The 11,441-nt window shown below is 40.8% G+C and overlaps 1 protein-coding gene across 1 annotated transcript in view; it reads right to left on the bottom strand.

The window, feature by feature from the left end:
• Positions 1–2,519: 2,519 nt before the first annotated feature.
• The window catches only part of LOC132819478 (spermatogenesis-associated protein 7 homolog), a 55,587-nt gene continuing 46,665 nt past the window's right edge, over positions 2,520–11,441 (bottom strand). Inside the window, exons 7-9 of the mRNA XM_060831007.1 lie at positions 9,230–9,297; positions 5,656–5,733; positions 2,520–2,664 (exon numbers count right to left, since the gene is read on the bottom strand). Coding sequence (XP_060686990.1) covers positions 2,520–2,664; positions 5,656–5,733; positions 9,230–9,297 — 291 coding nt within the window. The remainder of the gene's footprint in view (positions 2,665–5,655; positions 5,734–9,229; positions 9,298–11,441) is intronic.

Genomic DNA, 11,441 nt, shown 5'->3' with positions numbered 1-11,441 from the left:
TTCTCAAATGGATTCTAAACATGGAGACCCCAACTAATTTCTAAAGAAACAATATAACACATCTGGGTGAATTTATGTTTGATAATGTTTTATTCAAATATAAGGTAACTCACTTCCCTTGAATATGGTTAAGTTCACCTGTTGCCCACCATTAGCCTTAGTAATTGAAAGTTTGTCTTCTTGCTGTTCTCAGAGTTGCTTCATGTATGCTGCATTCCAAGGTGAGACAGTTAGCCCACTCTGTGCTGTACCTGTGGCAGATTCCGGCTTCCTATGAAGCCAACCTCTGACAGTCACTCATTTGGGTACTACTTGACTATTTCACAAACCCTCAGAACAAGACATTGGAACAGGAGTGAAACATATGGCCTACCAAGTCTTCTCTTACTTCAATTTTCTTGCTATAGCCCCATATCACTTGATTCCTAGACAGTAAAATTTGTTGGCAAGTCTCCATCTGCCTCAATTTGAAAAACATTGTCGTAAACAACTATAGCATTTGAATCACCTAAAACCCTCAATAGCATGATCCGGAGAGGAAGACTGAATTTCAAAAGCTTTGAAGACAGTCATCATGATTCGACACATCATCAAAATTTGACCAAGAACCCATCAAGATTGTGCGGACAATCATGGTTCCCATGTTAAACAAAGTCTCATGCAGGTTTCCACCAAGATCCATTTGCCAAATCCTTTAGCACTGGAGAACTATCAACTGCAGCAGAGCTGGGTTGAATTGTAAAATCCCTAATCAAGAACCTGCGCACAGGTAACGTGTACATGCAGGTTATTGGGTACCTGCCCGAGGATTAAAATCAATGTTAACATCTTCTACAAAAAACATGAATCTGGCAGAGTAACTGGTCTTAGTCAGTCCCTTCCATACTTCGTTCAACTATGCCAAGCATTACTGCATCTTGTTCTGACAAGTCAAAACCTTATGTAGTTATTGCTGAGTGCAATGGATACATCAATGACTGTACAAATTCCAAGCTATTCTACTGAAGACTTGTGCTCCATAACTAGCTGCACTCCAAGCCAAGGTGTTCCAGTATAGCAACAAAACTGGCACTTGCATGTCAATGTTTAAAATTGTCCCCTTCATTCTGAACACAAGCACAGTAGAAACCTAACACAGCAAATTACTGTAATCTACCAATCTACTACTTCAATTAATCAATAAATTAATACAAAGTGTCAGTGCTTTAAGGTAGGACCTACTGACTATTAACTGACCTTCACATAAACTTCATGGTGGCTTCCCACTATTATGATTGCAGAACAAACCCTGTATTAAAAGTGCTCTTGGGTAATGAATACCTTCACAGGGCTTTATGGTGCAGTGATAGCATCTCTCTACCTCTGAGCCATGAGGCCCAAATTCCACCTGCCCCAGCGGTGTATAATAACATCTCTGATCAGGTTGATTAGGAAAGTGTCTGAGTACCTTCACCCCTGTGCATGGAATCCAAAATTCTGGCAGGCTAACACAACCAAAGCCAGGCTGTGGTTGAAGGGGCGATGCATTGGGGATTACATAGGTGTTGGAGGACGTTTTATAATCCAATCTAATCTCGGAAATGGCACAATACTGGAGATAGAAGACTCCAAATACTTCTAATGAGGGCATTAGTCAGAGAGACAGATGAGGAGACATGCTACCACTGCACCATAAAGCCCTGTGAAGGTACTCATTTTCCAACAGCATTAACTGCAGGGGACCTGTAGCTGGCCAGAATTCCCTGGGACTTAAAGGGAGTCAAACCTCAAAGAGCTTGGTACAACATTGCAAAAACGTTCAATGCCTTCAGTCAAGTGGTGAATGTCAATGAAAACATATCTCAGCAACTGCAACACACTCTCTGACTCAAAATACTCCAATTCCCTGCATTCACTTCTCAACGATCTTTATCAATCGGGATTCATACCTAACATTCATTGCTTTATCTCTCCCTTGCACGTTTTGTACTGGTCAATCATGAGAAGTATGTTATCCAAACACATTGCATCACACTCACTTTTACACTCCCTTATCTCCTGCAGGATAATCAGAAGAAGCAGGTGCTAAGTAGTGGAAGCTAGGCTTGGCTGCAAATTATGGAGGAGAACCTTCTAGATCTGGTGCCAAAATTAATTGGACAAGAATTAAGAGCCACTTGGATGTTCATCCTACCAATAATTTTTGAAACATTTTTAAAAAAACAATCTGTAAATAGCTAAGCACTCAATTAGATAACAGCAATTTATTTTCTGCTTTACAAAATTGCCTTTAAATTTTCTTATGTTACTGTTATAAACCAGTTTTCTTTAAAACCATATATTCTTATACTTGCAGATTAACACTACAACTTTTTCCTTGGATCACAAAGAAAATTCTCCCCCCAATGCTAGATTATGCATCTGTGTAGAAGAGATCTCTGGAACAATCTGAGAAGACTTGCCAGATAACAGCAGAAAACTAGTTTTTGTCAGCTAACACTTAATTGTGAGAATGAAATCAAAAACACCGTCCATCAGTATCAAACTCTGACAGCTGCCTTATATGCTGATGTCACTGTGCACACAATAATTACTGCATGGATCATCAAACATGAACTGTAGTTTACCTCATTAAGATGGTATTTGCTTCTTTCAACGTGTATTTGAAAAATGTTTTCCAGGATCCTGCAAAAGATGTAGAGACAAATTAAGCAGAATAAGTTTGTTTTTAATTAGGTTGACAACGTCCTTTATGTGTCAAAATATTTAAATAATATTAGTAGTATAAAGTTTGAGAAGGCTATTAAAGTTACACTTTACAACTCTCCCAGAGCTCAGCAAGCAAATTGAAAACTTTGTATTCATGGAATCACAGAGAAAAGACAGGTTCCAAATTCAATCTCCAGTCTACACTTTAATTGGGGTATGAGAAGGCGTACTACAATTGGACTTGGCTGGACTTTCCATTCTTGACTACTGTATAGCCAAGGGAGCATCTGAGGAGCAGGAATGTCGGCGTTTTGGGTCGGAGCCCTTCATCAGGAACAAGGCCTCATTCCTGATGAAGGGCTGTGGCCCGAAATGTCGACTTTCCTGTTCCTCAGATGCTGCCTGACCTGCTGTGCTTTTCCAGCACCACACTGTCCATGCTGATCTCCAGCATCTGCAGACCTCACTGTCTCCTAGTTGATTTCAACCTTACTGTGAAACCTCTTCCAAGGATGCCTACCTTGAAGAAGTTCTTCTCCTCCCTCAACAAAGATCTCAGTGAGTCCCTCTCTCACTGTACTGCCCAAGTCCTCTCCTCTGCCCTGAAGCTCTTCAGCCATGTCCTCAAGCAGATTCGCTACCATAGCCATATCTCCTTCCTCACTACCTGCCTACGGAACTATCTGATCCCACATGGACTCTGGACCACATTCAGGCCAACCTAGTTTGGACACACTACAAATCTGAAACCTTCAACAACGATTCTCTTTCCGGATCCTCCGCTTCATGCTATCGGCCATGCGCCACCATCTACTCTACCTGCAGTCAGTCCTGCCCCAGCTCGAGTCGCACGTTCCCAGACCTGCAGCAGACCTCTGTACTTCTACATTCTCAGGAGGATACATGCACTCAAAAAATGGTATTTATCTACTGCATCGGACAGGCCTCATTTCTGATGAAGGGCTCGCGCCCAAAACATTGATTGTCCTGTTCCTCAGATGCTGCCTGATCTGCTGTGCTTTTCCAACACCACACTCTCAACTCTGATCTCCAGCATCTGCAGACCTCACTGTCTCTACTGTATAGCCAAGTATGCATGTGATGATCATTGGTCTGTGAATGGTCTAATGATATGCGTAAGGGCATTAGATTTATGCTACTTGAGAGCTACCAACACAACTTCAGTCACAAGATATCTATGTACTCTAACGAAGTGTAAACATATCCATTGATAATAGTGATGCTCCCCCATTGATTGCCCATCAACCCTGAAATTCCAGGCTTACTAATAAAAAATGATCCCTTGGTGAAGTGCTGGATAGGTTGAAATAGTACATGAAATGACATTTCAATCTCCCATACCAGGAAATCAATGTACAGAAAGAAAAATCGAGTAAGATTGTCAATATAATTTCACCCAGGCTACTTCACCATCAAAATTAATATTACCAACCACAGAAATGGTACTGTTCAATAAGAATAAGCAGGATTTTGGAAACACATGATTATTTTCTCTCATTCAGGAGCTTGCCATTGGAAATCTAAACATATGTGCTCTGTGCCATTTTATTCTTGATAGGTGAGATCCTGGGCCTTCAATGTGAAAATTATGACCTATTATGATCCCGCATCAGACTGCCTGATTTATTTTACACTAAACTTTTAATTGCAAAACAATGTGTGAGATCAAGGGAGCTTGTTAAAAGAATAAGGCCTCAAGATAATTCACAGTTTTGAAGAAGCACTAACTTTCCTATACAAGCTTAGAACAGGAAGACAGTCTGCAATACATTTACAACTTATCTCGAACAGCTGGCATTTACATGTGGCGAATATGAATAAATAGATGTAATCAAACAAATGAGAATCCATATCAAATAGCAAACGTGATCAATATAGATCCCACAGAATTCCCAGCACATCTCCCCAGATGCTAATGCCATTAAACATTAAATCTCATTAAACTTCACAAGGGATTGCAATTCTTCATGTCTGCTGATTTGGTCTTGAAACTCTCTCATTCTGTCATGAACTTGTCAACGATTCCTTCTGTTCTGATTGATCACCTTCCTTTCCTGGTTATAGGCTCCCTGAATTCTGAACTGCACCCCATCATTTATTCACAAACATGACTGGAGCTGCTTATTCATAGAAAACTTCACAAAGCCCATCAGATCCCTAAAGCTTCACCCAGTCAGCCAAGCCCTTGTTTTCTTCCACATTTGAATCCTGCTCAGTTGCATCAAGCAAATATTGCTGGTCAGCTTTTCAGCCATGAATCTCTCAGCTACACTGAAGTATTAATGTTCACAGGCTTCATTTGAGTCCCTCACTGCTTCTCCAACACAAAACCTGCAACCTCCTATATCCTGATCTCATTAGGACCTCTTCTCAGTCCTGACTCCAACACTGAGCTGCCTCCTAATTTATATAACTTCTTCCCAAATTCATTCCAACAGCACAGAGCCATTCAACTACTTTTGATTCCTAAGCTGAGTCACTTGCACAGAATCTGTGTAATTCAGCTGCCTTCCCAGCTGTAAAACTAACTGCAGCACCCCTAAATGTAGAGTTTACCTCCATCTCCATCTAACACAATCACTGCCTATCCTCTTTGAACTCCTCTTCCGTGATGCTCAAACTGTCCTGCGCAACCTATGGAAAACCTTGCAACTTGCTCCTATTTTCTGGGTAGAACCTAATATTCCTTGGAATTGTCTGTTTCATAAATGTTACCAGTTATAGATAGCTGGTTGCTCAACACACAGATTTAGAGTAATAGTGAATTTCATCTATTTATTATTATCAATCACTTCTCCATGCACCCAAAATTGTCATATTTGTTCTTAATTTGTGAGATCCTGTAGCTTCAACATGAAAGTTGTCACCACAAAACTAATTTACAGTTAATAAATACACTTATAAAGTCACAAAACTCTGGGAAATCTCTTATTTCCTTTAACTTACCTGTTAGAATGGTAACCTCTGCACAATATATCATCCGTTACTTCTTTGAGAAACTGTAAATATTTCATCTCATCTTCCCTGGAGAAACATGATATAAAATACTAGTATTATCATTCTGCACAAAATGGTTGATTTATTCACTCATGAAATTCAGGCCATTGCTGGCTGGGTGAGCATTTATTGCTTCTCCCTCTTTGCCATTGAGAAGGTGATAGTGAGCAGCTTCCTTCAACTGCTGCAGTCCACAATCTGTAGGGAGATCCACAGTGCCCTTTTCTGTGAACTTCAGGATTTTGGCCATATTACACTGAAGGAATGGCAAAATATTTCTAAGTCAGGATGGTAAATGTCTTTCAGGGGAACTGCTGCCCTTATCATTCAAAATGGGAGTGATGATGGGTTTTGAAGGTACTGTCTAATGATGTTTGGTGAATTTCTACAATGCATACTGGAGAAAGCACACACCACTGCTACTCAAGTGTTAGTAAGGGAGGGCTTGGATGTTTATGGATGTAGTGCCAATCAAGTGGGCCGTTTTGTCCTAGATGGTGTCAAGCTTCTTGAGTGTTGTTGGAGCTGCACTCATTCAAGCAAGTGAAGAATATACCACCGCATTCCTGACTTGTGTCTTGTAAATAGTTGATAGGCTGTGGGGAGTCAGGGGATAAATTACTCGTGATAGGATTCTCAGCCTCTACTGTGCTCTTGTTGTCACTGTATTAATGTCGCACATCCACTTCAGTCTCTTGTCAATAGTAACCATCAGTATGTTAATAGTAGGGATTCAGTGATAACAATGCCATCAAATATCAAGGAGCAATGGCTTCATTGTCTCTTATTGGACATGGTCATTGCCTGGTATTTGTATGGCATGAATGTTGCTTTCTTATGCTTCAGTCCAAGCCTCGATATTGTGCAGGTCTTGCTGCATTTGGCTAGGGGTTGCCTCAATGTCTGAGGATTTGTGAATTGTGCTGCACATTGTGCAGTCATCAGCAAACATCCCTACCTCTGACCTTACGATGGACAGAAGGTCATTGATAAAGCAGCTAAAGATGGTTGAAATTAGGAGACTATTCCGAGGAACACCTGCAGGCGTGGTCTGGAGCTGAGGTGACTGATTTCTAAAAGCCATAACCATCTTCTTTTGTGCCAAGTAGGATTCCAGCTAACAGAGAGTTTTCTCCCAATACCCATTGATCGCAGTTTTTCTCGGGCTCCTTGATGAGGAGTTTCTTAGGGAGCCTTCTTCTCCAGTGCAGAGCTGTTTAATTGTCCACTACCATTCACAACAGGATATGGCAGGGCTGCAGAACTTCAATATGATCTGTTGGTTGTGGAATCACTTAGCTCCATATACCACTTATTGCTTATCCTGCTTGGCGTGCAAGTAGTCCTGTTTGGTAGCTTCACCAGGTTGACACCTCATTTTTAAGTATGCCTCATTTTTAAGCTGCTCCTGGCATGCTGTCCACTGAACCTGGTTGATCCCCTGGCTAGATGGTAATGGTTGAGTGGGGAATATGCTGGGCCATGAGGTTACAGATTGAATTGGAGTATGACTGCTGCTGCTGATGGCCCACAGTACCTCATGGATGGCCAGTCTTGAGTTGCTAAATCTGTTAGAAGTCTGTTCCATTTAGCATGTTGATAGTGCTGTACAACACTTTGCAAGATACTCTCAATGTGAAGGCATATCTTTGTCTCCACAAGGATTGTGCAGTGGTCACTCTTACCTTCGTCTTACTCATGGCAGATTGGTGCAGTTTGTTTGTTTGCTGGTTCCCTCACCAACTAGTGCAGATCTAGTCTAGCAATAATTTCCTTTAGCACCCAACCACCTTGGTCAGTACTGCTGCTGTCAAGCCGCTCTTGGTGGCGGACATTGAAACTTCCCACGCAGTGTATGTTTTGTAGCACGAACACCCTCAGTGCTTCCTCAAAGTGTCATTCAACATGGAGGTGTACTGATTCATCAGCTAAGAGAGGATGGTAGGTGGTAGTCAGCAGGAGGCTTCCTTGCCCAGGTTTTACCTGATGCCATGAGATTTCATGACATTAGGAGTCAATGTTCAGGATTTCCAGGGTAACTCCCACTGGACTGTATATCACTGTGTGTCACCATCTCTGCTGGGTCTGCCCTGCTAGTGGGAAAGGATATACCCAGGGATGGGTACGGTAGTGTCAGGGACATTGTTTTTTTAAGGTGTGATTCCAGGTGTATGATTATGTCAGGCTATTGCTTGACTAGTCCATGAGATATTTTGGCATTGACCCCCAAATGTTGAAAAGAAGTTTGCTGATCAAATGGGCGGTTTTTACATTGTCACTTCTGGTGCCCAAATGATCCATCCAGTTTCCCTTCTTTGTTGAGACTTCATAGTGATTGATGTGACTGAGTGGCTCAATTGGCTATTTCATACGACAGTTAAGAATCATCCACATTTCTGTGGGCATGGTGTCACATGTACACCAGGATGACAGTCACATGTATACCAGGATGACAGTCACACATACACCAGGATGAGAGTTTCTGAGCTCAGTAGTGAAGCAGATGGGCTTTTTCCCCTAAAAATCAACAGCAGTTCCGTGGTCATCACTAGAATCTCAATGTCAGATTTGGATTGGATTCAAATTCTGCCACAAATCCAGCTCCCCGTAACTGAGTTACTAGCTTAGCAATCATACCACTAGACCATCATCTGCCTTTTATTAATAAGGTTATCAGCTTCTCTAGTCACCTACTGAGAAACAGTTTTAAAATAAATTAGCCTTTTCTTTGCATGCGTAAAGCTTGCTGCTGGATTAGTTAAGAGGGACTGTCTCACATTGCAAGGGTAAGAAATACACACATCCATATTTAAATATGTTGATCTCAGGTGACTTGGGGACACCTTAAAACTGCTTGTGAGATGGGACACTGTCCTCAATCAATTGGATTTGCTCATGACTTTTTCATTTCCTTGCAAAGGCACAGCATTATGATGTAAATATCAGGCACATTAGGGGGGATTTCTTTGTGTTCCAGAAGTGGATTCAATATTGAAATTGGAAAAATATTATGAGGTAGATTACAAACAAAAATGAGTGAAGTTGGAATCTCTTTGTTGAGTTAAAACTAAGTTCTGGTGAACTTCTGATGACAAATTTAAATGAAAGAAAATCTGTGTAAGCAAACAAGATAATAATATCGATGTTGATTCCTCAGCTAGGCAGCTTTCATGCTGCTTGTATAGTGTATAGGTTGAGATATTCATGAGGCTATAGAATTTGATTTTACAGCCTATTATTTTAAATAGACTGGAAATCAAGCACTACAAATCTGTTGTTACCTGACAAATGTCTCCTTCCCATAAGCACTCTTCAGGATATACTCAGTAGAATAATCTGTAGTGTTAGTTTATTAAACTCAAACATTAATTTCAAATTAGTGACATATGCATAAACTTTAGCTTTACCATAATCAAAGTATTACTTTTGTAATATTTGAAGGACAAGAAAATGAAATTTGAAATTTACTTCAATTCATACTGTAAATATTTAATAAATTGTAGATACATGAATCGTGAATTACCATGCCATCAGCTTCAATTTCACTGAAGAGGAACTGTGTCGGATTCTAGGATTCAACTCCCGCATTCCCTACAAAGGGAACATAAATATGTCTAATGCACTTTAAAAACACAAACAGTTTTACCCTGGTGAAAATTGAGTAAGCAGTTTGAAAATACACAAAGCTAGGATTAGTCAAAAAAGATTGATAGTAGTCTGCTTTAGTTTGTGGAACAATTACATGCTGAACCATCATAAAACGGTAGATAGGTGATTGTGTACATAGTAACCCACTGTAGCACTATATTAGTTCATTATATAAAGTCTATGGCATTCTAATGGATTATTGTAATCTGAAACTGAATTTAAAATATTTACTTGACACTAATTCATTCAAAAGTATATCTGAAAGTCTGGATAAGTGGGATAACAGCATTGGGAGGAAACATAGCATTTGAAGAATGACAATGCCGACCAGGTAGCAATCTATCGTCTTCATTCCAAACCCCCAACACATATAAAGAATGTGCCAAAGTAATGTAAATTTAGGAGAGTCAAGCTCTCACTAGGAGTAGTAATAACGGCTTTCAAGATTGCAAAACAAAGGTATTGTCACATTCTGCAATTATGACCAGATGATGACTTAGAAAATATTCATACATTGTTCTTACAGGTGTTGTAGTTAGAATCCAACTGATGTAAGGCACCACTAAATTAAAACATACTTTGGGCTTCATTCCTACGTCAAATCATAACATCATTCATTGCACAATTCTGTTCTGTGAAGCCTGGATTCATGGCACAGCAGAAGTTATTTGGTCTACAAAAGCCAGTCTCTGGTGTTAGCCATACTGAACATCGTTTTGACAACTTGCACTGACAGCATACAGTAACAATATATCATAAGTGTGCAAAGTAGGAAGATTACTTTAAGGTGTGTATTAACCACTTCCTCAGTATCTGGAAGGTCCTTCCCAATAGTGTTTTATTAAAAGGATCAAATGATTTTGCACAAACCACTCACTTTCAACCATGGATACAAGGGCAGGCACCCTGCTCAAAGACAGAGGACAGTGGATTGCCTCTCAGCATGAGAACATTTAACCTTAATGTGTCAATGAGCATCTTTTCTACTTCAGCCATAGTTGGAAATACTAGATTGTGCACATCCCAAGATAGAATTTTAAAAAGTACCTTTAGAAAAGCTTGCAGCCTGCTCTCTGAAATGCCTCATCATTATTATGATTCTTCAATGTCCGGTTCAGTTGTACTATAGTTTCTAGCATCCCCCGTTGCCATGCTATATCTTCCCTTCAAAAGGCTTGCTTTAACTATGCTACACTCTTGCAGGTTTTCAGTCACCTGCCCACTCAAAAGCATACTTAGTGCTGGTTTGTGTTACAAACCCACCTACCATCTGCAATTGGATGGCAATTGCTGAAGTGGATGTGCCAGTCAATGACTTTTCATTTAGGATTGTCTTTTCGGCCTGACGTCCACAATGAGGTCCAGATTTTTTTTGTGGGGCATGGATGTTGCTGGCTGTATTGGCCAATATTGATAGACCATCCCCATTTTCCCTTGAGAAGGCGGTGGTATGCAGCCTTCTTGAATCACTGCAGTCCACTTGCTGTAGGTTGACCCACAATGCCGGTAGGGAGGGAATTCCAGGATTTTAACCCAATGACAGTGAAGGAACGGTGGTACATTTCCAAGTCAGGGTGGTGAGTAGCTTGGAGGGCAACTTGCAGGTGGTGGTGTTCCCAAGAACCTGCTGCCCTTGTCCTTCTAGATGGAAGTGGTCATGGGTTTGGACGGTGATGTCTTAGGAACTTTGGTGAATTTCTACAGTGCATCTTGTAGATTGTACACATTGCTGCTACTAAGCGCTGCTGATGGAGGGATTGAATGTTTGTACATGTGATGCCAATCAAGCAGGTTGCTTTTTATTGGATGGTGTCAACCTTCTTGCGTGTTGTTGGAGCTGCACCCATCCAGACAAGTGGGGAGTATAGCATCACACTCCTGACTTGTGCCTTGTAGATGGTGGATAGGCGTTGGGGTGCCAGGAGGTGAATTACTTGCCACAGTATCCTTAGTCTCTGACCTGCTCTTGTTGTCACTCTGTTTATGTGGTGAGTCCAGTTCAGTTTTTGGTTAATAGTAACTCCAAGGATGTTGACAGTGGGTGTTCAGTGATGGTAATACCGTTGAATGTCAGGAGCAGTGGTTAG

This window comes from Hemiscyllium ocellatum, chromosome 10 (genome assembly GCF_020745735.1).
Source record: "Hemiscyllium ocellatum isolate sHemOce1 chromosome 10, sHemOce1.pat.X.cur, whole genome shotgun sequence".
Classification (NCBI taxonomy): domain Eukaryota; kingdom Metazoa; phylum Chordata; class Chondrichthyes; order Orectolobiformes; family Hemiscylliidae; genus Hemiscyllium; species Hemiscyllium ocellatum.
The sequence above is the reverse complement of the archived record's forward strand: the minus strand, read 5'-3'. Positions and strand labels throughout refer to the sequence as shown.